This window comes from Atractosteus spatula, chromosome 3 (assembly GCF_055471065.1).
Source record: "Atractosteus spatula isolate fAtrSpa1 chromosome 3, fAtrSpa1.hap1, whole genome shotgun sequence".
NCBI lineage: Eukaryota > Metazoa > Chordata > Actinopteri > Semionotiformes > Lepisosteidae > Atractosteus > Atractosteus spatula.
In genome coordinates this window covers 17,442,731-17,469,723 of record NC_142708.1, presented here as the reverse complement: position 1 = coordinate 17,469,723, position 26,993 = coordinate 17,442,731, and the positions used below count along the sequence as shown (strand labels likewise).

Below are 26,993 nucleotides of genomic sequence, written 5' to 3'. Positions count from 1 at the left end.
TATGCCCTACAGCCCTTTCCAAGTGAGGATTTAAAATAGCATTGCAAGCAGAAATGCAGGGTTCGATAAGTGCACATACAGTACTGTACTGTCCTTCCAATAGCTTGAAGTTGTACTGTGCAACTGAGTAGTATACATGTTGAAAACGACCCTGGCTCAAGCAGGAAGTGTGATGCAGACCAAATTTTTTTAACCACTTGAGCACCATGAGCATGCGGTCATGTCAGGAGGAAGCTCACGTCCTGCACAGTGCCTTCCAGTGTGTGTGTTCCTTTGTAGTCTATGAATGGCTTCAAAGCTGGTGCCTTTCTTTTTTGCATCTGGACTTGAACTGCTATGTGAGGGTGTAGGCATTATCTAGAGAGATCTGCTAGATTGAAAGGTTTTACATGTTTATACCATGAACATATTGTGACCTTCCCAACTTCCCTACTTGTTTTTTGATATTTAAAAACTATGGGAAATGACTGATTGCCTGATGGGCCATGTCTGCCCTATGAAAGACTGTAAACATCGCTGGTGTGAGCTTAAGATATGGTGTAAGAGTTCAGTTGGCTTCCACTCTGAAAAACAGAAAGGAAAGACAATTTTTCAGTGGTAAAGCTTTCTTCAGGAGAAAGGAACAGAGGCGTTTCCTCCCAGCCCTCTCTCTCCCTCAAACCCAAAGAAGGCTTCAAAGCCAAAATAGTTTCTTCTATCAGACCAGAATTAACTTTTACTTGTTGTTGTCATGTGGAAGTGCTAATTTTAAAAGAAGCTACAGTATTAAAAAGCAAGAGGGGTGAACGTTTAGTGCTTAAATACTTTTTAAGCACTTAACAAAGATTGAAAAAATCAGGGATCTGAAAAGATTAATTAAGACAATAACAGAACAAAATTAAGGTACTAAATTTAGAAACCATTCTGAACTTTAAATGACATGCATCTTTTCCAGTTGTGTTCACACTGTATTAAGCTATTTGCTTGTGGCTGTTTTTCATTTTCACTGTATATGTGAATTAGATGCAAAAGTAATTCTTCATGGGGAAAAAAAACATTTTACACACATTTTATTTTGGAGATACATTTTGCCCCTGGTGGAGGACCTAATAAGCTTTTCTGGAGTTCCTTTTAGATTGGATTATAATAAGCTTGGCACACACAGCGAGGCAGTTTCCTGAACACACTACAGGAAAAGAGAAAATTGTGAATTATAGATGCCATTTCCTCCTGCCTCATGCCTTTTTTTACAGAAAAGAAACAAAGACACTCTGCAGAATAAGGATTGTGTCAGAAAGATTTAAAAAATGTGTCTGCATAGTGGTGTTAGTCAAGATGGCTACAGAGCTCCTGGAGATTGAATCAGTGTCTTTTCTGATGCAGTGTCAGCACTTGCAGAGAAAAAAGCACATATAGAATATTAGACATCAGGTTTTCTAAGAATTTTTACAAAAAGTGTTTTTGTATGAGGAGGGGGTCCTTTACAAGTTCTTTGCTTTCTTTTGTCCTTTTCATAACATTTACACTGAAATGAGCAACCTCAGTTTAAGTCTGGTGGGAAAAAAAACTCAGTGAATCAGTGCCCATTTTCTTGGCTTAATACTTCAATATAAACATATTTACATCTGAGTCATTTTCATTGTATACATACAATATGTTTCCCTGATATCCAGTTGTCTTACATTATACTAATATAGAGTGAATGTTACTATTATATGAACTTTAAACTGGGGCTTTAGACTTGTCTGTTGATGGCAAATTAACTATGGTTAATCAAAACAATGAATTTACCTACTGTATGTCATGTCTGTTCAATAAAATGTCAGTGATACAAAAATATCCTCTTCTTGATAAGAACATCGTAAATCTGTTGCAGTTATATGTGAAATTCACTTCCTTGCTTGTGAAATTCTACATACAATTGATTATAGAAACCATTGTAGCAGACAGACGAGTTCATACAGCACTTTACAATCCAGATGGCAGTTTGGAAAGCAATCATGGAAAGCAGTATGTCAAGTGAATTTTATAGTTTTTGTGCAGTTCATCCTCTCTGATATTTAAAAATGCAATTTGTATTAATTCATCAATCACAAAAAACAAAGTTTTTAATGAATTAATTGCAATTTAGGTAAATATTTCAAAATGTATTAACATTTTGATGAACAAATTCACCCTGTCTACTTTTTGAACTAAGAATTTCACATAGTGTAATAGTCATCTCAACAGGCATGTCAATGACCATGTACTGTACCTACTGTAGAAGGCAGCACAACAGCAGGGCAGATGACTGTTGCCTCACAGTCTTGGGCTTGATTCTAAACTGGGGCACCTTCTGTGTGGAGTCTGCCCTCAGGAGCACTCCGGCCTCCTAAGACATAGCGGTTAGGTCAGCTGGTGTCTCTGAATTGTCCCTGTGATGGTGTGTGTCCTATGGTGGATTGCCTACTGGTGAAAGGCATTGTCCCACCTTATGCCTTGTGCTTTTTGCAAGGGCTGTGATCCTTTCAGGGACTTTCTGATAATGGATATATATACTGTAGTGTACCTTATATATGGATAAGGTACACTATACAGTATATATCCATATAAATTTATAGTTTTAAAGACTTGTTGAGAGAATATTCTCTATTAAAGTCAATAATCTCCCCTTATTTATGAGAAGAAGTCTTCGGCACGTTTTTGCCTTGAATAATTATTTTCATGTATAAATAAATAGAATGACCACATTGGTCCCTCCTAATTGGGGGCCAGTTCGTCATTGGCCTGTGGGATCGGGTCTCAGTAATTGTAGATGCGATGTACTGTAAGGTATTAGGTGATTAGGACATCAAAGAATTAAGGCATTGGAGATCAGGAAAATACATTTGTCTGAACAATAAGCAGTCAAGTCAGTACAATCCAGGAATTTTCGTTTCGGGATGAAATTGATTTATTTTCCAGTTTAAGGTTTTCTTTACCTGACTGATTCACTCATACCAGATTCTACGTACCCAGCTCTCTTCATCATAATGTAGTTATTAGTATAGAGACTCACACATTTACAGTAAGTCTTCTTTTCTACTGTATATATAATTCCTAGGAATTGTTCAAGGGTCAATTTACATCCAAGAAGATGTGTTGTGACATTTACATAAGACATTCTCCTACCAGGGAAAGTATTACTAACAACAGACTCCTGAGGCCATCTGATATTTAAAGCAACTTATCAGTGCATCGCTGTATAGCTGGGCAGGGCTCCTCAGCCACAGCATGGTGTGCTTTACTGTACCTTACTTTCTGCAACCCGGTGTGAACTGTTTAGCCTATTAACTTCACACAGCTTTATAATTTGCCTAATTCAGACAGCACAAAACCTTGTGGGAAGTAATTACAAACATAACTTTGATGGGTAAATACCCTGTGATGTAGGAAAATGAATAAAGATTACTCTGTGGAATGTTGTGTCAGAAATATATTCATTATGCAGGACAGTCAGTTGCGAAATTTCCCGAGAATTTTGTGGCTATGTCTGTTTTTGGGAAGCCGAGAAGCGATGCAGAGCCATGAAACATGAGGAGACAGAAGTCAGTTTTTATCATTTCCCACCTTATCGAGCTGAATCCAGTCAAATGCGAATGTGGTGACTGCACAGCCCTGACCGAATGCAGATTTTCTTCTGTGCTTCCAGAGGTTGCAGACCTCTTGCAGTGTCTGGAAGGAATCCACTTTTTGTACCAGGTGTAGCTGGTGTATCAGATCCTGACCTGATCTGTCATACTCTTGTGAAGAAGGACTTCAAAGAATTGTATGTATCTAGCGGGTGTAGGCTGTCATAACACTTTAATTTTTTATATTTTTATATAACAATATAACATCCAAGGGATGCCAGTTTTGTTTAAAATCTACTGTACCAGTGACACTTGAAAATCTGTTCAATATAATTCTCAATAACCGACAAAGATCATGACAATCTGAATTTTGAGAGGAAGACAGAGGAGTTAATTTGCCATAAGTACAGTACATGTACATGTACGTTGGGATTTGTACTGTTTTTGTGCTAATTATAGGGGGCGTGCACACTACCATAGACACTGCTTTCACACAATGTGCACAGTACATTGAATTTTGAATATTACACTTACATTGCACAGGTGTGCAAGAAATAAAAAAAACTAGACTTTATTGAACCGGTGCCTCCATATGGGTGCTGCCTGCAGGATGCCTCATACTACTGACCCCCTGATCTACACAGCCTTCTTGGCCACAGTTCCCTGAGCTGCCCAAGGCTAACAGACACCCAAGACACCTTTCACTGCAACACATCACCCGCCAGTAGATACCCAGTAACAAGCATGTACAGTGCATGAACCCCATGTCAGGATCAACTAGAGCTCATCCTGCTAATCCAGCAATCTCAGTTATTGCAGCTCTTGCAGAAAGCACGCTCAAATTAACATGGATGAAACTGGAAGGATGCTTTTTCAGGGAACACATCAGAGCAGGGAGGATCACAAATCTCTTAAAGCCAGTAACTCCCCTTTTCCCTCACCTGGTCACAATTACACTGTCCTTTCTGATGTGTCCTTTAAAAGTGTTTTCGGGGCCTCTGTTCCCAATAGACATTTAAAGCCAAGATCATACTAAAATTAGGATCACACCTTCCACCAGCTCTCGGCAGTGGAATGATCTCTTTCTACAACCTTGTCCGTTCGTTTACAGATTTCATCATTTCCCACTTCTCCTGGAATTCATCGCCCAGATTTCCATTTGTCTGGAGATTTTTTTTTCTCACCTGCTTAGTGCCCATTCTCACATTCTGGTCTTTCTTTTGTTCTCCTTTGCTTCATTCAGCACCTTTTCTTTTTCTCCGACACATCAGAAAAAGCCTGACCAGCCAAAACATTGCATTTTTCTTTCTACTTTACCATGTGGAATTAACCTCTGCTTGTACTGTATAAGTTATGACTTACGTAACTCTGCTCCTGCAGCCTGACTCACTGTGCCCTGCTTCTGCCTGTCTCAGCTCTTCAATCTTGTATAATGTAACCCTGTATGAGCTACAGTATCTCTGGTTTAAGGTTCTGGTTTATTGGTTCACCCATTAAATTTTTTTTTATCTGGTTGACAATTCTGTGATGTAAAAAAGGAGAAAAAAATGAGTATTATTTTATTCCTTCTCAAGATCTTAGCTTTTTTTTCTTTAAAGTCAAGTGGTGCGCCATGTTACACAACGAATTTTGAATGCTGTTTGTTTTCTGAATTTTTCATGTGTGTTATTTTTGGATAGATTTAATCATTTTAACCTTACTGTCTACTTTAATGTACTGTACTTTACACTGCAAATTGTGAAATTGTAAGCAGCATAGCCATGACAGCTTCTTAGACTTATTTTTTATTATAACAACATTACATTTCATTATTCAAAAGACCAACTATTGCTTATGTGGTAAATGGCAGACATGATGTTAGTGGTTAAACAGTTAATTAGAGTTAGCACTGAAATGTTCAAATACAATTCCAATTAAGTTTTTAAGGCAAAATGCAATAATGTTTGTAACTTCGTAACTTCATTGTAGCAGGCATAAGATGTAAACTTAAAATGTATGTGTATTAAAGATTCACCACATCTCATTGATTCCAATAATAATATTGCATTTGAATGCCTCTCAGTCTATGTAAACATACTGTAAATAAAGACGCTATTGGGAAAGTTTCTCTTTAGGAAAAGAGCAGTATGCCACCGAAGCAGTCTGGTTTGATGAGAAATAATCAGACTGACGATTGACGAACATTTTTCCCTTTAAAGAAAACATGCCTTAACTTCTGCCTTATACAGAGGGTCACTGTGTTGTGTTTTGGTTGAGGATATTAAGTGATCAGACAAAAAAAATTATTTACAACTTATAGCCTCAGGTTTGTTCCTCCCCTGATGCTGGTTCACTGCTGATGGGGTTCGGTTTTCTGTAAAACCTGTAAAAACTGCTGTTTGTGCTAGGATTACTCAAGAGTGAGCTGTCCATTAAAATACAGTAGGAAATGGAGAAAAGTGATGCAAAGGGTTTCCCCATTGTTAATTCATAACAGTTTTGTCCAAAGCTTTCACTAGAATGATATATTTTACACTTTAATTCTTTAAGCTACTACTCCCAAAATAGAAAATTGCTAAACTGCCTTATACATTAACAATCAAATGATTTGAATGCCAAAAATTTAGAAGTAAAATAACACTGATCATATAAAATCATTGGTGCAAAGCACAGATAAAGACATGACCTTCATCCCTGAGAATATCATTGTACACTCTGAAAAATAATTAAATGGTCAATATTATTAAGATCTTTGTGTCATTTTTACATTAAATACTAACTGAAGTACAGTATACCTGCAAAGGAGGATCCATAAATCCATGCTTTACAGTACTGTACTGATTATGATTACCCTCACACCCGAAGAAGACTTCACAGCCAAAACGTTATTTCCTTTCTTCTCTTTTCAGCATGGAATAAACCTATTACTTGTTCCTGTACTGATTATTACTTATTATGTTCTGTACATACTGAAAAACCAACAAAGAACTGCATTAGGTGTTTAAAATAGTTTAAGTTGTGGTCACAGTTGTTCTAAACATTGTAATTATGCCTATATTCAAAGGCTGCTATTGTTTCAGTAGGCTATATGGGCTCCAGTCACTATTCACTGTGACCATTCAATTAAGCACCCACAGCCACTGTCTCTGGTTTCACCAGATCTGCATTTCAAATTGGAGACCTGACAGTATTGAGTCGCCACAATAAACATATTTCTCAGGAGGTCCACTGATGCTATCTATTATCTTCAGTTTGTGAACGTGCTTGGAAATCATGTGATTTCTGATGAGAATTGAAAAGCGCAAAGGGATCAGTAGAGGGAAATCTAGAATAAGATTCATTAGAGGTTTTTATGCTAGGAATTGAATGGTTCATGCTACAGTACAAAACCAAACCAAATGTTTTATTCAATATGGATCCCACCTGGCAATGCAACAGCCCTCCTTATGATCACATGTATTACTCAGTTTGGTTTATACTGCAGACTCCAAATTCAATCCCTAAGGAAGTATAACATTCAGGATTTTAAAGTACAGAATCAGCCAGATCAGAACATGAGGTATTTCTTCCAAATGTGTTACCTGTAACGCAGCGTGTTGCGTTATGTAATTCACTGGCCAAAGCTGATCGATAGGTAGCACTTGTGGTGCGTTAGATGTTAGTGAAACAATTACTTCATTTAATCTGTTTCTCCACTGTGCGTGTTTAAATCTGCTTAATATGGAATATTACGTGGAATAATGCAACTAAAGGGAAATTTTGGTAGCTGAAAATAAAAACATCAGAAGTATAATGTGATATATACCTAATGTACATATACTGTAGTAGATGGTAGTGGTAGCTAAATATAAAAAATAAATTAGACAACAGTATTCCACCAGCAGGCGTCTGGATGTTCATAAATATTTTATGCATCAAAATCTTTAACTCTGTAACTCATGGTGGTTATTTTGGAAACGTTTTGACATGTTTGTTCGAATTATATAAAATTTAAATACTTCATAAAAAGCTATAATGTTTTAACCTTTCTAAGAATCCATAATAAGAATACTGTACTTTGCTGTTATTTTTGTTGTAGAAAAAGTTGTCACATAGCCAGATATATCCACAATAGTTAATTACCTTGTTGTGAAAGTGATGTGCCTCTATCATTGAGAAAATGTATATTGAGAAAATCTATATTTTGTCTTAATGCAAATCTCAGCAACAAATAAACAGGAAACAATTTAACTTTAAATTTTGATTATGAAAAATATATTTTTATGAAAAATATATTTTTCATATATACTTCACTGTAGTGGCTTTAAAACCATACGTTATTATACTGCACTTGCTGTATATACAGTATACTTACATAGTATAGTTAAAAGAAACTACTGTCTAAGAATGCAAGGCTGAGGAGTAGCTTGTCAGTGAAGCAGGTACAAGTGAGCTTTCAAAATTCACAGACCCAAGGAGGAGATAGAAAGTTTTTGCAGCTGCATTCACTTAGGGTTACTTAGCAACGGAGACATAAGTGACAGTAAGGATGAAATAGTTGCATTTTCTAGCATTTACTACCCTTTTCCCTGAGAGAGAGGATAGAGCAGGTCTGAGGTACTGAAGAAAGCTTGCAATGTGTGCCTTGTATTGTTTGAACTGGAAAGTACTGTACATCCAACACAGTTTCTAGTGTGTTTATTCTGGACCCTCACCTGAAAAGGAAATGCCTTCTACAATTACTTAAATTGGATCAGAAATTAAAATAGTGTAAATAACAACAGTCACAACAGCAAAGCAAAAACATATATTTATTCAATCAAATCAAAAACAGGGCACAGAAAACAAATGTGCAATGAGCAACGAAAATAAAAGACAGAGCCATACCAAAATAAATATAAAAACAAATTAATAAATAAAAAAGGAATTACTCATGCATACAGTACATTTGAAAATAATGCACTGAAACACAGCATCGACTGCAAACACTGATTTGTATGTTAAAATATATTTTACAAAACATTCAGAATAGTGTACCATTGTTTTATTCACACTGAAACCTTTTAAAATTGGTTGATTAAAAATGATATTATAACCCTTTCCATAGGAAGAGTTTTATGACTCACAACTTCATTATTTAGACTGCTTTGCTCTAGATCGGTACTTGGCTGAAGCGGTCATGGTCCTAACATTATAACAGAAAGATCACAATGGCCACAAGCTGAACAGGTCTTGGTTTCTGCTTTTCTGTGCTAAGCTTGTTTCATTTAAATCATTCTTTATTAACGGAAGCTATTTCAACTAAATACCGTATACAGTATATCCCTCAGCCAATATGAAAACTATAACAACATTGTCTTTAATGTGTAGTTTTAGCACCGATAACTGCATCATAATTCATTAGTATGTACAGAAGGAGTCAAGAAATAAAATAGTAGTTTAATCATACAATTAGAGCAAGCAGCTGTAAGCACTAATCAATTGTCTACACTAATCTTATGTATACTTCATAGTAACTCCAGTAAAGGAAAAGTAGTAAGAGCCACTACAAATATTTCAGTAAAAAACTGACCTATGCTGAATAAAATAAGCTGACATTTTAATTCAGTTGACTGTTTCATAGATGCCACTGCAGTTAGAAACAGAGCATTTTGCTCTCGACACCTCAAAATTAAAATATATGTATTTTCTGTAAAAATACTATGGCAACCAATTTCAGTAATTTTGTCTGGTTTGTTCCTCATTTAATTACTTGTCAGATGTGGAGTAAACTAGCTTTTGAGTTTGTTTAATCTAGAGAGCCCTGGAAGTGGAATGTCAGTGAAAACTGTATTTGTAGTGAATGCATTGACGTTTCTGAATATCACCTCAAGTTTTATGTATATTAACTTTTTTTTAGTATTTTTCAAATTCGCACTGTATCTGGGATTGCAGGACAGCAAAGCAGAGATTAATTCCCTTTTAGTACCAAACAGATGTCAAACGGCAATTAAAAAATGTTTTAAGTGCATTTTATGCTGTCTAACCAAAGATGAAAGCCTTAAAAAAATTATTCTTCCAAGGAATTTGCTGAGGCTGATTTTTACGGCCTTGCCAAACACAGCTGGGCCATATTCATAAAACTTTTACCATTGTGCTTAATTAAAACCTGATTATTTCTTATGGCCAAACGACGCACAAATGTGACACAGAACCTGCAAAGTACTAATTTGATAGCTGCTACAAGACATTTAATTTATTCACCTATTATTTTGATAAAATTAGGAACTGCTATTTCGTGTCTGAAAAGGGGGCGCTAAAATTAATGCTACATAATTTAAATGAATCGAACAGAATCTTAGAACTCTCTTTTAAACAATGCCCCGTTTGTTCAGCAACAGTTCTGAAAAAGCCTGCAGGTCTTGTTCTGAATTGTCCCACCACTCCCACTTTTGTGTGTTGAATTGTTGGTTTGGATTTCAGGTAAAAGTGGAATATTTGAGGCTGCATGCTGTGATAACATTTTGATGAAGCACGGCACACAGTGTCCATTGAAAGAGCTTGTACTTCAGCATTTGTATTGTCCCAGGCAAATGGAGAGGCAATCACCTGCAATGGGATTTGTTTTTACAATGTATTACTGATGAATGGGAAGGGCAAACCATATCATTACAGCACAATCACTACATAAATATTGAAAAACACTATGGTTTATTTCACTGGTATTCATTCCTGGTCTTAAAAGGCCACAATGATTTAATTCCACCCCAGACTACTCATGAATTGATTTGAATCAATTGTTCTTTTAATTGACCCTCATTGAGGGTTAGAAGTTACCTGTAAAGCCTGGCGGTCCACATTTGAAATGCTGAGGTATTCTCTGAAATGGATGGGACTTACCAGCTCTTTTTTCTTCATGCATTCCATTAGTATGATGAAGAGGTGCTGAGCCTGAGTACGGCTGTAGTTGAAGGTCTTCTGAATGGTGACAAGCAGCTGATCCCTCAAAGACTCATTGATGACCCTGGTGGAGTGTGGTGATGGAGAGGGGACAACATTTCAAAACTCGCTCTTTCATTTTGTCTTCTGCTAATTTTTCATGTTTTCTCTATGAAAGCCCAGACAATTACATTTGTTTAGTTGCAAGTTATTTAGCCTAAATTATTATATAAAATGAAAACTTTAAAAAGCATACAGGATCTCTCAAATTAATACACTGTGAATATATTCTATTCAGAATTCTTTGGATGGAAAGTCAAGCAAGTAAAGTGAGTCTTCTCAGTTCCAAGACACCTTGCAGTGCCCTGGTCCTGGGGACCCAATTAAGGACTCAGTTAAGTAATGATCTCAGCTGAAAGGAAAACAGCAGGTGTCTGGATCTCCAGAACTAGGGCCAGGGACACCTGCAGTACTGTGGTGAATGTTTGATTTGTCACTGGCCCAGTTTCTCTGCAACTTTCATATTGTGTCCTTGCAATAAGATATTTCAAAACCGAGGAAGACGAAGGGTGTCTATTTAAGGAAACAATAAGGAAACAGGAAATGTAAATCCAATAACTGCATTTGTTTTGCAGCTGTGACAGTTTATATTGACTCGTGCTGAGCTAATACAAAGTGAACTGTGTACTGGGAAAGAACACACACAACAACATGAGAAACATTCCGACGCTTTCCTGTTGGTCGCCAGACTCTGAAACGTACCCTCCTTCCTCTGAATATTTGTGCCCAAAGGCCAGAATGTCTGAGGCACGCCCACTGCCATCGCAGACGACAACTGGCACAGGAGGGGTGTCCCTCAGGTACTCGAGGACAATGGAGATGACATTAGGTCCGCCTTCTACAATGAGAGCTACCACAGGGACTCCTTGCCCAATTCCTGTGGGAAAAGAACAATGAAGGGGATAGAAGGGAATTAGGCACCCAATCCCTAAGTGCCAGTATGCATTAATTACGTATATTGATCATGTGCACTGGTTAAAGGCAATTGTTTAATGGAAAACATCTTACTCGTCCCCTAACCTTTCAGAACGTAGGTTAAAATCAATTGAGGCAAAAGTAAAGCGGGGATCATGACTGTTAGAAAACTTCAATAAATTAACAGCACAGTGAAGTCAGAGCATTTTCCATTACTAATCTCCTTGCATAACAAAAAAAAAAATCCATAAACGCACAGGAGAAAATTGCAGGTTCAGGAGAGGTACGGAGTCTCTCTCTAGTGAATCAGTACTACAGCTGGCAATAAACCAAAACTGATGACACCGCACGTATGGTGGGTTTGAGCTCTCAGCTGTGGAAAAAGAAAATACTTGTATGAGTAAAGGGTTGGTTAATTACCCCTCTTCTGGAATTAAAGGTTTGCTAAATATTAAAAAAACAACTCTTTTGCAAGTCAGTGTTTTAGTAGCTGCTGTGTATTTTGTTCTGCTCTCACATCACATTGAATCCACATAAAGTATTGATAAAAAAACAGCTGGCGGTTAAGCCTTTAGCTACAGGGCCCCTAGTTTATGGAACAGTCTGCCAGCCTACGTACAGGATGCCAAGACAATCTCAGTATTCAAATCCAGCCTGAAAACCTATTACTTCAGCCTAGCCTACTCACACATTACATCATAGCTTGTTGGAACTACAGTATGGCTGCTGTACATGCCATTGTGTGTCTCTGTGTTGGCCCACCAGGTAGATACATCTGTTCTGACCAAACTATCCTATTCTCCTCCCCACATGTCCGGATGGAGCCCGGGCTGGGCACCATCTGAGTTGGATCCTGCATCACAGCCGTGGATCCAAGTGGGACATCGCAAATATAGCTATCGTTTAGGAGGATTTGCTGGACTACAGAGATCTGGCATGGAGTACTGGCACACAGAAGGACATGATGGAAGGCTTATTACTCCATATGTAGTACTTTTTTAGAATTGTATACTGTTAGCATGCCCAGAGGTGTTGGGCAGCCAGTTGAACTTGGACCCTTAGAGGTTTTTTACACCTTATTGGGGGGTTTTTGGTTCCTCTCCTCCATTGCCTTCTCGCTTTTCTCTTTCTGGATTGTAACGTCATGTATTGTCACACAACTTTGTCAAATGCCTTGGGGCAACCTTCTTGTGAAAGGCGCTATATAAAAATACATTGAATTGAATTGAATCTGGGAAAGTAAATTTATATAATTTCTAATAATTCCTTCATTTGGACTACTAATAACATCAACATTATGACATATTTAGGTCTATAAAGATTATGTATAGATATTAGCCAAAGTTTTCACAGGGTGAAAAAGAAATGCTTTACACTTATGGGGTTCAAGTCCCTTTAGAAACCATTTCTTTAACATAAAGATACAACCTTGTGAAATTTGAAGAAAAAAGGTATAATCAAATAATGGGGATTATATTGAATAAAATTGAGGTAACAGCAATTCTGTGTAATCTGGCTCTGCAGGATTAATTTTTAAGTATTCATTGCCTGTTTCTGCATAGTAACTGTCATTTAAATTAGTCAGAGATGATGCTGTACTCTGGCACTTTACAGGGCCTGTAAAAGTATCAAGGCATAGCTGATATACGCACTTAAAGTTACACAACCAAACAGAGGTGGCTCAGCAAGAATCAACAGACGCTTTCCCTCTTAATATTACTAAATAAATCTATTTGAAAGTAATGGGAAACATCCATCAATTACCAAAAAGCTGCTCACTCCTGTTGAATCTTGGGCTACCCCCTAATCCAGACACTTGTCCATCGCAGGGCATACACACAAACATACAGGGACAATTTAGAGACACAAATCATCCCAGCCAGCTTGTCTTTTGGGACAACACCCAAACACCTGACAATACCCCCCATGTGCACTGGGCAGACACGCAAACTCCTCACAGAAAGCACCCCAGTCCAGCATCGAACCCAGGCCTCAAGAGCTGCTTGTGCAGCAGCAGTACCCCACCAAGGCACTGTGCTTCTCAACGGCACCATTACGATAGCAAATACCTCTAGAAATCATCTAAAACTTCATTTTAAAAATGTGAATCTCTTTTCCTTTTTCCCAGACTCTACCAGAGGCAACATTCATTATTCTGAAAGAAATCTGAATTTCTTCCAGTGATTTTAAATGCTGGTATACAATAGAGATAGAATTGGCTGTGTTTTGTTTTGAGATGCACAGGCAACTTGTTGGAAGAGTTCTGAACTGATCAGTGTTCTCCAGGATTGTATCCAGATTAGCACTTCCAGCGTGCTTTACTCTCCAGAGAAACTGATGTTCTTACTGAAAAAGTCTGTCCAACTGTTTGAATACAGTTCCTTCAATTTTTAATAATGTCGGAATTGAAATAACCTTAAAAATGAAATTAAATACTTAAGTAAGAGATGACTAATTGGAAAAAAAAATACTTAAGATTGCTAACATTTTTTTGTCATACCATTACTGTATATGTCATTATAAACCTGCCATCTGCTCTCACTTATTTCAGTCCCACTGGCTCTGTCATTTAATAGATGAGGGGGCTTTTTCTTGAAAACCTGTCGTGCCTATAAAGTAGCCTATACAGTACATGTAGCTCCCTCCCCCGAGTATGTGTTCCACATTCTAAACTACCCGTTTCTGTCACAGAATACCAATTAGTTCAATATCGTGACTTTCACAACATAGCCTTCCAGTTCTTATTAAATTTATAAAAGGTATTATACTGTATGGTATTAAATGCTGGCACAAATTCAGCATTCGCAATATGTGCTGTAGATATGTTACTAAACCGTCTGTCCCCCAGTAGTGCTACTACTCAATATTTTGTTACAGTACAACACTAAAGCATTCAAGCTTTCTGCTTTTATAAAAAGGTATTTCCTAAATTGTGTCAAGCAACAGTAGGAAATTTATTTTATTACATAAGTGTTACACAGTATACAGATGCAGCCATTCAAAATGCACGGTACAACCCCGTACCACGCAAAATATTCTACAGTTCAGCGCGTTATACCGCGGTACGTGATTGGTTGGCCAAAATGACCGGCAGGAGGCACTCGTGGTGCATTGGTTGTTAGTGAAACGATTGCTTCATTCAATCTCTTTACTGTGCATGCTTAAATCTGCTTAATATTGAATATTAATATGGAATTTTACAACTAAAGGGAAATTTTAGTAGCTGAGCATAAAAAGAAGAGGAACATAATGTGTCTGAAGGTCATAAACGATATTAATTTAAGATCATAAACAGATTATGTAAACTGTATATGGCTGGTATTGGTAGTTTAAATAAAAAATACACACCAGTATTCCACTTTCTTCATAAACATTTTAAGCATCAAAGTCTTTCATTCAGTTACATACTGTAGTAATTTTGGAAAAGTTTTACGTGCTCCTTCCAACTATATTAAGTTTATATACTTCATGAAAAGTTATAATGTTTTAACCTTTTCTATGAATATTTGTGCTTGTTATCGCAGTAAAAAAGCGCATGCTTTTTAGAATTTGATTAATAAGAAATATAATATGGAATTGCATATCTAAATAAATTAATGATGATATAATTATATTCGTACAGCTCAAATTATTACAGTAGTACACTTTCTTTGTAAATATCTGCTCTGATCACACTTTGAACCGCCTGGGTGCAGCTCGCTACATTACAGTGCTCATTACCACTACAAGGACAGAAGTTTTTTTTTAAAAAGAAACAAATGTCAAAATGTTTCCAAAATGTCCACTTGTGATACTTTAGCTGCTTAGTTACATGATTCCATATTAATATAACTATCAAGTGATGTTAAGTCACTAAAACATTTATCTTTTTACAATAACAGCAAGTGGTGTTCTTACTACGTATTCTTAGAAAAGGATAAAATGTTATAACTGTTTATGAAGTACAGAATATGTTTATAAATGTTAGAACAAGCATGTAAGTTACCAAGTTAAAGAATCTGATGAATGAAATATTTATGCATAATTAAAATATTTATGATGAAGTTGGAAGGTTGTGTTTTTTTGTCCAGCTGAGCAATCTTGCTTTTGTAAAATATACTGACTTTTTAATGTTTAATGATTAACATGCTATAATATACAGTTTAAAATGATTAAAAGTCTAAAGAGTATACAACCTAAATTCTTAATTGGAAAAAATTGTCCCTCAGCAGTGACTGGGATTCAAAACCAGGCGTTTCCTGGCGACAGCTCAAATGCTGTACATGAGAAGTTAAGCTTTATTAGCTCCACCTGGCAGTTTTACAAGGTGCTTCCGGATACTATTATCTTATTTCAATTAACGTGCGGTATATTGCGCCATGCCCACCGAGTTCTAACGAAGAGTATTCGGCGCTTTGTGAATGGCTGGATCTGTATAAGTTTTTATTTTCTCAACAGACACCCATATCTACTGTAACTGTATCTACAACTGTTGAAACACCATTTGTAATGAAAAATATCTATCCCACTGACTGCTGTTTCTTTGTTTAAACAGTCACACATGGTGTCACATATCACAGCTGTCCTGTATTTCCTTTTATTCTGTGTTTAAGATGCACACAGAAGAAAGTCTGTTCCATTTATTGAGACCAGCTATTCCAGACTATTGAGTATGCTGGGAGAGCTTCCAGGCGTGCGGTAGTTTTACTGGAGACAAAGAAAAATGACCCTGGACCCTGCAGGATCAGTTCTTGTTACTTGAGAAGAGCCCTTTTCCACCAGACATCATGCTACTGCAAAGAAAACTGGAGGCTCATATGCAAATTTGTTACACCGATGCTTCAGCTGCTTTTTTCTCTCTAAAAAGTGAGGACAGAGCACTTTCCATGAACTTTCTATTTTTATTTTATGAAATATTGTTATGAAGTGAATTTAGATACAATGGGTAACAACTGGCTTGTGACAACGTTTCCAGCTTCAGAGCAAGGGGATGTTTGCTGAGATGCAAAGGTCCCAGTTTCAGTGGCCAAAGCCATAGTAATGTTTGCCTTGGTTTACCTTAGTTAATTAAGTTCTGGATAAATGATTAAGTGTCAGGCGAGAGGTCCTTGTTCCTGTTTACCTGGAAAGACAAGATTGGAGCTAAGCATTTGCTCCTTGTTAAGACAGCTTGCTATTCTGTGGTTTTTAGGGACCTCTAATTTCCTGTGTAAAGAATTCCTCAGTTCAAAGCGGGCTCTCCTGGTTAGTAGGGTACTTTTTAAATAGGTAAACAGGTACCCATTCATTTGGCAGCTTCTGGGTTTGCAGAGAGAGATTTAAATTACAGGTCATATTCTACTTGGTTTACACTTGGTAACTGTCTGGGTTTTTTTTAGAGGGTCGTTAAGGAGTAGGCCTCTGAAACACCTTACTAGAAAGTGTGTATACAGTGTAACGCATGTTGTTGTGTTGTACGTTTGTGCTGTGTGTTGTTTAGTGTGTGTACTGTCACTGTTAATCAATATTTGTTTAACGAAGTGTGCATGATTTATTACTCTGTTCAACAAAGTTGTGCCACGGAACAAAGAATTCATGTGCCTCTAATAAAACCAACCACTCGACTATATTCTTGGCAAAATCACTTACACGTTGGGGGTTATGATAATTGATTTTTCTGCTTAGTCATTCCTGATATTTTGCTATTTTTGAAACCCCCTATTTACAACAATATCGCAGTCTGCTGCTTGGAATAACTGTACCTCTTTATGACTCACCAAAAACCAGACGCAGAATTCACACTCATGTATTTGAAGAGTAATATTGAAAAGCAGAGAGTGCCTTCTGTTATAATGCTTCCTGATCTTCAAATGATCTGATTTCCTCTGTGGGAAATGCTTCATACAGTATGTCTTTATTTTTACATACAAGTTGAAGATGTGCTTTTAAAATGCAGCCTTTTAAAACATTATTTAAATATTTAAATCTAAGTTTGTATTATATGTTTCTATATTTTATAATAGTTCAGGTGGGTGGCTGCGAAGGCTGCAAAGGAACAAGTAATAGGTTTATTCCATGCTGAAAAGAGAAGAAAGAAAACACGACGTTTTGGCTGTGGAGCCTTCTTCAGGTGTCACACCTGAAGAAGGCTCCATGGCCGAAACATTGTGTTTTCTTTCTTCTCTTTTCAGCATGGAATAAACCTATTATTATATTTTATAATGTTTTGTGTGTGCTTTTCACCTTTTTAACTTTTTCATGAATTTCTTTGAGATGACATGCCAGGTATTACTCTATATTAGTAAACAAACTTTTAACAATTCAGTGCCTTTTGCATATTGTACTTTTGTAAATGCTTTTTAGTTAATAAAACCGTTGTGACTGCCGGCTATTTAGGATAAAAAGCAGATCAGTTAAAGCTTTTCTATTACACAATGACTAGATATGAAAAACAACAAGGGTATTCATTCTCCATACACACAGGGTTTGTTATCTTTCCATGTGAATGTGGACATTTGTTGATAAAATCCTGTTTTAAGTGCTGCATGAATTATGTGATGGTATAATACAGCACTGAAAGGGTGGGGTGTCATTAAGGTGTTATAACTATTTACTGACATATCTGAAAGCTGTGAACTTTCATTGATCGCACAGCCCACTTTCTGTATGAATGTTTTACTTAAACATTGAATGTGGTGGCAGTCCTAGAAATCCATGACCAGCACACAGTGTGTACACACAGCATGGTGAATATCAATAGTACTCAGTGAGGCAGGGAAGTGTGAAGCTCATGTACACTATACTGGCTTCTGCACACAAACCCAATACAGCTTGGTATTGAAAGCTCAAGGTGGCAAGGACATAAAGTCAATACACTGTCTTATGTGTCTTAAGCTAGTTGTTTGTTTAGGGGATGAAGTTCTAGGTAGGATTTCATTGCATCTACCCTGATAAATGTATTGCACACAAGTAAATCTCTCTGTGTCCTCATAGATCTGACCACACAATTGAGGTTTGGGATTTTTAGATGCTTTGGGCCTGCAGTCTACTGCACTTCTGGCCTCAGCACAGACATCCTGCTGTCATTCTTTTTGTGCATCTCCGAGCTTCTCTTTGTCTAAGGTCTTTTTTCTTCCTCTCTGAAGATTTTTTCATGACAGTTAAAAGGAAGAATCCCTGCCACTGACTGTTCAAGCTGACTATGTTTTAACTTAAACTCCTCAGAATGTTTTTCTTTGAAAGTGAATTACATCTAACAGCGGCCATGGGGAAGGTGTTCAAAGAGCAACTTGAAGGAGAGCAATGCAAATGCGTCTCTAGCAGAGATCTGGTAAAGAATTAAAAGGACTTTGGATATCACAAACAAGTGGGGAATGTCTTAGAAAAATAACTGAGCCAATTTAGATCAGGAGACACAAGTAAGTGTTATAGGGTGGATATAATTTAAATCAATTGGAGACTCTGAACTGAAAATGTTTTTGGTGGGTATAAAATGTGATGTATAATATGCATTCTCAGAAATGCCCCCTAAATTCACATTGCATCTTATACTTTGAAAGTTTGGGAAGCAGACAACAAATACCAATAATATTCAGAGAAATATTTTTGCCTCTGCATTCTACAGTCAAACTACAATACATGATATGAATACTTACTGTAATACTGGTAGTATTCAGTGGAATATGTTTAGTTTATGCCACCCTATACCATATGAAGTAGAGATTCTAAAAGAAATTGGCTGAAGTACTGTCCTATCTTAACATCACAGTACAAACTGTTTGGCTGAGACATTTTTAGGCTCAAGCTCAAGCTAGACATGTCTTTTTCATTCTGTGCATTGATTAAAGAAACTTTGTATTGTTTTGAAAATACATTTGTGTGAACACAATAGATCCACAGCAAAAATGACTTTTGTACAGCTGGCTATAACCTGGAAACAGAGAGCATTGCATGGCAACAGAGCAACTGAAAGACACTTCAATCCACCTCCAACTTCTGTTTTAGAAAGTAAGGGTAAATGTTTCACTGGTCAGTGACATATGCTGGTATTCACAAAAAAATATTTTGTTTTATGCTTCATCAATACTTGTTTCCAACAATAATAAAGTACCGTCATTTCTGTTATAAAGTGTTTTACCACAATGTGGATTAGCTAAAATGCAAATAATTGAATGGGAGCCAATTTTCCATATATGAAATATAAAAATATATTTTCTTCTAAAATCATAGTGTATTTAAATGACATACTAACACTTAACAAATGATGGACAGGCAGACAGCATACTTATTAATCTTTTGTGACTTAAATATACTAATTGCAGTACAGTATTTAACCTTCCCTTTTCACTACAGTATGGTATGTAATAGAGTAGTAATACATGCTGTATATGTGTCTCCTATTGTGAATGGTTAGCATTTTGCCTTTAATGAAACAGTAGACAAATTAAGCATGTCAGTCTATTTTAAAGCGTTGCTTTTCTCCCCTGAGAACATGTAGCTGACCTACTTAGGAAACATTACACAACAGTCATTATTTATTAAGTTAGTGTCTTCTGATGTGAGTCTGATCTAGGGACATACTGTCTTTACCTCCACCCTTAGCAACGCACATGTCTCTCTATTGTAGGGCCTTCACGGGAACATCACTGAAATAGACGCTGCACCTTCTTACATTTTACAATTTCACAGTCCAGATCCGTTTCTTCGTTTCAATTTACATTCCCAAAACTGCTTTGAAGCGGCAGCCGCAGCAGCAGCAGCAGCAGCAAAGAGGCGCATTGCCTGACAAACGGCAGTCTCTTCCCTGCTGTCGCTACCAGACTGCGGATTTCCAACGCCGCAGTCCAGCCTGCCGTTCTGTGTGTCTCTGACATTTCGGACCTACTATGACAAACACGTCAGGGTGCATCTCTCATGGACTCGACAGATGTGAGAACGCATCAATGTCACACAGGATGTGAAAAAGGAACTGAACGTGATCGAGCACATGAAGCGTTTGGGTGATGAGGCAATGATCAAAGGAGATGCCAGTGATGACAGTTGAACGTCCCTTTGCCTTCCCAGCCCCCTTCATATATTCTCAGGCATAGGATGACAAAGGGAAGCCCACGGGTCACATGAGCAGATGGACAGTCAGGCAAGAGGCCAGCACTGAGGGCCCTCCCACGCTGGCTCGTTTTGCTGCACTGTCTGCTTTGGGCCAAATTCCCAGTGCTTTTCCATCAGTCCCTTAGAGAATGGAAGGCCTTCAAATTGCAATAGTCTGAGATAGCATGTGTTGCGAAAATAACGTCCAATTTGTTTTGGGAGGATGGTTTTGGGGGGTGGTGAGTTAATCTCATACATCTCTAAAAAACCCATCTAACTTCCACTGAAGGCTTTATAAAGCTAATAATTTGATATGAGTACGATTAACTCTACATTTAAACTTTGAGACTTTGCAATTTTGTGATGCGCATGTTTAACGCCGTGTTTTCCCTCTTAATACGGAATGTGTATATTTGTTTTTTTTTTAAAAAAACAAACATCTGAGATAATTGAAGCAGTGTCAAGGTTTGTGAAATGAAACTATAAGGAATTTATATGTCAGCGTGTATGACTTTATGTGATTAGTCCGGAATAGTCTTTTTTTGATAGCTATACTTAGTGTTGTCACTTGCATTCGTAGTAGATAGTTGTCATCAATCATAACTGGACTTGCTGGTCCTCATTTCAGGTAACAAATTACAGTTTGTATTTGCACATCAGTACTTTTTTGCCTTGTGGTGAAATATACTGTAAATCTGCCTTACAAACATCTCTAATGGAAATCATTTAAAGAGTTACAGTGTTTCCTTCACAACAGGAGTGGAACAAATTTTATTTACATAAGTCTGGCAGGTTCCCTGGTTCAGTGATACACCGAAAATTGAAAATGACAAGAAAAATGTGACAGGGTCCTTTAAATGATTTATTACCTGAAGGAGTGGAACAACTATGCAATGGTAGAATCTTTATTTATAACACTTTAATTTGGACAAATATTTCTTTATCTTGTGTTATGCTGTCCTTATAGGACATATTTTTATGGACTACTAAACATTTATTAAATGATAAGACAGTATAAACATATTGCATATGCAAAGCTTCAAAGCTCTGTTTGGATGCAACATAACATCAGGAAAATGTATTAAAACACAAAATGACACAGAGTAATAATATATACTGGTAGGTTCTCTAAATGTTTAAATCACATTGCTCGTCAAGACAGACTAAGAGTTTACATAGGTAAAGAAGAAAATAGTGTAAGATGTGACACAAGCCACACATTCTTACAGTCCCTAAAGTGAGATCTACACTCACTTTCAAGAGCACAAAATAAACTGCAATCCAGCCCTGTCACAGCAAGAAAAGACATCAGAAATAATCAGGATTGCTGAAATCTTGTAAATGTCTGGCTGACTATTCTGAATTTGGCGATCTATGCATGTCTTTAGATTGTATGGATGCTCCAGTATTGGTGATTGATCCTACCTCTGTGAGAAAACACTTCATGGCATTCTTTCAGGAGTGTGGACAGGCAATGCTAGGTTTGATCACGCAAGCATGAATTTCCTGTACATGCCTCTCTAAAGCTGTAACTTTTCTTGGTTTATACTTACTGGTGTTGATTTTCTGAAGCGAAATGTGTTTCTCTAGTTGTCTGCGAAGCTTCACTTCAGCACCGTACTTCCCTGTTGTACCATTGTCGGCCAGTATGAAGTGAGAGTGCAGGCTGTTCAGAACTGTTAGCTTGCTCAAAGGGTTTGACATCGTCTGGTACGGCCTGACTACCTATGGAGAGGGAAAGAAAAGGATTGTCTCATCAGCATCCGTTTCTTTTTACCCCTTTCCCACACACCTTGAGAGGCGAAAGCACTTTAATAATGCCATTTAAAATGAATCAACAACAGGAAAGTTGGTAAAGTTTGCTGACGGTAACACAGGTTATTTGCCTGTAAAAACATACCTCAAGAATTGAACACTATTACTCAAGAGCTGGAACAGATAAAATAAAAGTTGTTACCATTTATTCATCATCCATCCATTTTCCTACTACTTTGTCTCGTACAAGGTAATAGGGGAGCTGCAGGCTATCCCAGCAAACAACAGACGCAAGGCGGGGTACACCATGGATGGGACACCAGTCCATCACAGGGCACACACAGACACAAACACAGACAGGCACACACTCACACCAGGGCTAATTTTCCCAGAAGCCAATGAACTACAGCAGAATGTCTTTGGGTTGTGGGAGGGATTCAAAGCAGCTGGAGGAAACCCACACAAACATGGGGAAAGAACTCCATGCAGATAGCACCCCAGGAATTGAACCCAGGGCCCTAGGGCTAACCGCTGTGCCACAATGCCACTTACTCATTGTTTAATAAACAATTATTTTTTAATAATAAGTCCTTAAGTACCTAAATTAGCAGTCTCTGAAGTAAAGAAGCGAAGTACTTATTTCTTTTTTTATTTTAGAGAATAAAACAAAACCATTTTACATACAGTATAATCACCACTACTCAGCCTTACTTTTACAATACACTTTTGACTATACAGTACATCGCAAGCAAAAAAAAATCCTATTTGTTCCCTTAGTATTTTACAATTATATAACTTTTAAACAAACTATATACATGCAAAATGAGGAAGATGTATACTTTCATGAATTTGAAGAGGGAGGAGACTATATAAATGTACCTTATTAATTAAGTTTCAGTTATTATGTATCTCAACAAATTCAGACCTTAAAGGTTTAATGTACTTAACCCATCTAGACCAATATTTGACAAATTTATTCATTTGTAATTTTAGTGAAAATGTTATTTTTTTCCATTACATATATTTCATGTATTAATTCAATCCAATCATTCATTGTTGGTAAATCTGAGAGAAGCCACTTTCTTGTTATAGCTTTCTTCCCTGCTGATAAAAGGATTCCAAACAAATATTCATCAGTTCCGCTCCAATCAAAATCCAGTTTGCCAAAATATAAAGCCTCAAATGTAAAGGGTACATCCCTTTCAAATATAATTTCCAGGGCCTCATGTAATTCCTTCCAGAAAAGCCTTATTTTAGGGCAGTTCCAGAATATATGACAATGATCACCTTGGTTTCCGCACTCTCTCCAACATTTAGAGTATTCCTAAGTATGGGGTGCCTTCTGACTCGGAGTAAGGAAAAATCGAACAATGTTTTTCCAGAAAAACTCTCTCCATAAATGCAAGTTAGTACTGTACATCTCCATCGAAATTCACAAATTTTAAGCCACTCTTCATTTGAAATTTGAACTTCACTTTCTTTCACCAATTTATCGTTTATATACTCTGTAGAATATGATTTCTTTTCCATAAAACCTTTATATAATCTAGATATAATACCTTTACTTAATTCTGATTTGTAGGCTTCTGTAACTACTTTCACTACCTCATCATTAACAATATCTAAATCTCCCCTTATAATCTCATTATTAAAATAGTGGCACATTTGAAGATATCTATAAAAATCAGAAATCTCCAAATAGTGTTTCTCCTTTAAATTAATATTTAAATACTGAAAACTTTGTAACTGATTCTTATCCATTATATTACATTATGCAGTTATTCCATTTGTGATCCAAATTTTAAATCTATTATCCACTTTATTTGGTTTAAACTCTGTATCATAGGTGCACCATCTGAGTATCTTTACTGCCTCACCCACAGTAAGTGATACTCTTTTGTAATCGTATGCCATGTCCTTAGTTGAAACTTTATCCATGAATTGAATATTTTTTCAGTAATTTTGTCTAAATTACTATTACCTAATAATGCCTGAATTGGGGGGTTATTTACAAGGGATAATTCAATGTCTTTACACATGGGTTGATATTCTGGTAATGCCATTCCCCCTTTATCTTTTGAAAGTTGCAATGTTTTGAATCTAATTCTAGGTTTTCTCCCCTGCCATATAAACCTAGAAATCATCTTATCCCATTCTGAAAATTGTTTTGCAGAGACTTCTACAGGGAGAGCTTGAAATAGGAAGAGTAATCGTGGCAATAGATTCATTTTTACAGATTCATATTGGTCTATCATATAAGGTTTGAATACCTTTGATAATATTTTCACAAAAACCAAACCTACCTAAGACCCTATAGAGGTATTTCCAACTAACAGAGTCAAAAGCTTTCTCAGCGTCTAGGCTCATCAAAGAAGCTTCTAAATTATATTGTTCCATATGATTCATGATATGCAATGTGCGTCAAATGTTATCATGGGTTTCTCTATCTTGAATAAACCCTGTTTGATTCATTTAGCCAGTATTGCTGTATATATTTTATAATCCACATTAAGGACTGAGACTGGTCTGAACCATCCACAATCCAATCTACAGTATCTTTTCCCTCCTTAGGGATAACTGAGATGATACTCTCTCTCCATGATTTTCCAATTAATGCTGAGTTACAAGCAGAAAGAAGAATGGTTTTAATTCCGCTCGGAAGGTTTTATACCATTCTGAATTAAAACCATCAGTACCAGGTGATTGATAAGCTCTGACACTCGTAATCACTAAATTCAATTCTTCAGGTGTTATCATCGCTTTTAATATATTATTTTGATCTTCCGTAAGAGTTGGTAAACTGAAAGATTCCAAAAAAGCATTAATCTTTTCTTCACTTTCTGAATGGGGTTGTGTATATATTTTTCTGTAAAAATTTGTAAAAGTGTTTTGGATTTCTTCCCATTTATATAATACAACATTACAGTTCTGATCCCTTATTTTATATATTTTATTATCCTGTTTTTGTAATTTTCTTGCCAACAGCTTTAGTGATTTTTACCCTGACTCTTCTACCAATATCACAATGTTGAATCCTTTGTCTATCTCTCTTGTACAATATGTATTGTATATATTAATCTTTTTATGCAATGACTTAGCTCTCTGAGAAGACATATTTGTAGAATCAAGCCTGGGGTTAAGACGCACATTCCTGCACAATACTTATTTCATGCTTTCTGTCTTCTTATGAGTGTGTGTGGAATAAAGTTAAAGTTTTAAATCATCAGCTTCTTAAGACCTGAAATTGTTAAACATGTTCAACAGAGCAAATGATCAAATAAATGAAGTCATTGAGAAATAAAGATAAAATGTAAAGCAAAAGACCCTGTGGCCATTTGAAGACTTGAGTCTGACATTCCTAGATTAACCTATTTTATTTGCCTGGGGACTCAGATAACACTTCCAGACTTAATTTAATTAAGTAACAAGTAAATTGGACTAAGCCCAAGAAAGTGTTCTAGGGCATGTGCCAGCATAATTCAGGAAAAAACAGAATATGAAGCATCACCTTCTCAAGCTAGTTATTTCATCAGTTATTTTATAATGGCATCTTAAGACTGGTGCCAATTATAGTTTATTTTCTTACTTTCAGTCTCTTCTGTATTTAAGTTTATTTTAAGTACTTTAACTCCTATTAAAGAAATCAGATTGAAAACCAGATTTCTCCAGTTATTTTCTAATCACTAGGCTACTGTCTTACCTGAAGTAGGCGGCTGTGTAGCTACAATATTTGTAATACCTACAGTACATGACCACAAAATGTTTTTGCACTTTTTTGTAAGAGAAGAGTCTACAGGTATGAATGAAGAATATACTGTAGGAACTTAAATAAAGTGCACACTTTCTTAATAATACACATTGTATTTATTTTAAAATGCTAAGTCAAGATACTATATACTGTAGGACTACAAAATGTTGAATGAACCTTATACTCTATACGAGTCATACACTCAGAGTTGTATATAGTATGCTTATGATAAAATGTAACAGAAGTGATGTAAAGGAAATGCTTTAAAGGAGAACTGCAACATTATTTTTAGACTTCATGGTTAGAAAGAATTGGCATTGATGAGTGCATTTCAAATCGCAATGAAAGTCAAATTTACACAGTAACCTGTAAAAGCTCCAATTTACATCACAATACAGACAAATTTCCAGTTATGTGCGTGCCGTATTCTTGTGAAAACATCTCTTTTAATCCAATAGAAATAATGCTCTCGACTTCAAGACAAATACTTCATCTTTTCTGCGGTGAAATGTCTGCTACACAACCTGTAATTAGTCACTCGTACATCGCATTACATTAGTCATTACAGTGACCAGTGAACAGGAAGGGCTGCTTCTCATTGTAATATGCTCAAACTCTTGCACTCACCCGTGGCTAAACCATACAGCACTTTCACAAAGTTCACGGTTTTATGCTTAATTTCAAACTTGTACAATTTATATAGACCATCAATGAATTTATCAAGATTTAATAGCCATACTGAGAAATTGGGACAGCAGTTCCACTTAAATGACAGAATATGTATATTATCATGCAGAAATACCAGCAAATATCATTTAATTTAGTCATTTGCTGTTTATTTTTACACAATTTGGAACCAGTGGTCTATACAGCATTCTTCATGAAAGGGGGTTATTAATGTTTAAATAACCAAAAATAATTTAATCAGACATATTCAGACAATTAGGGGGACTGTAACCCCAACACCATGACTCTACCAGAAGAGTTAAAGCATGGAGAAAGATCTGGGGCTATGGTTTTGGTTT

General features: G+C 36.5%; 1 protein-coding gene across 9 annotated transcripts in view; it reads right to left on the bottom strand.

The window, feature by feature from the left end:
• The window catches only part of trpm3 (transient receptor potential cation channel, subfamily M, member 3), a 220,087-nt gene that overhangs the window by 41,471 nt on the left and 151,623 nt on the right, over window positions 1-26,993 (bottom strand). For all 9 annotated transcript variants that reach the window (XM_088910628.1, XM_088910629.1, XM_088910631.1 and 6 more), the window contains exons 6-8: window positions 22,019-22,190; window positions 11,208-11,382; window positions 10,407-10,530 (exon numbers count right to left, since the gene is read on the bottom strand). In XM_088910628.1, coding sequence (XP_088766754.1) covers window positions 10,407-10,530; window positions 11,208-11,382; window positions 22,019-22,190 — 471 coding nt within the window. The remainder of the gene's footprint in view (window positions 1-10,406; window positions 10,531-11,207; window positions 11,383-22,018; window positions 22,191-26,993) is intronic.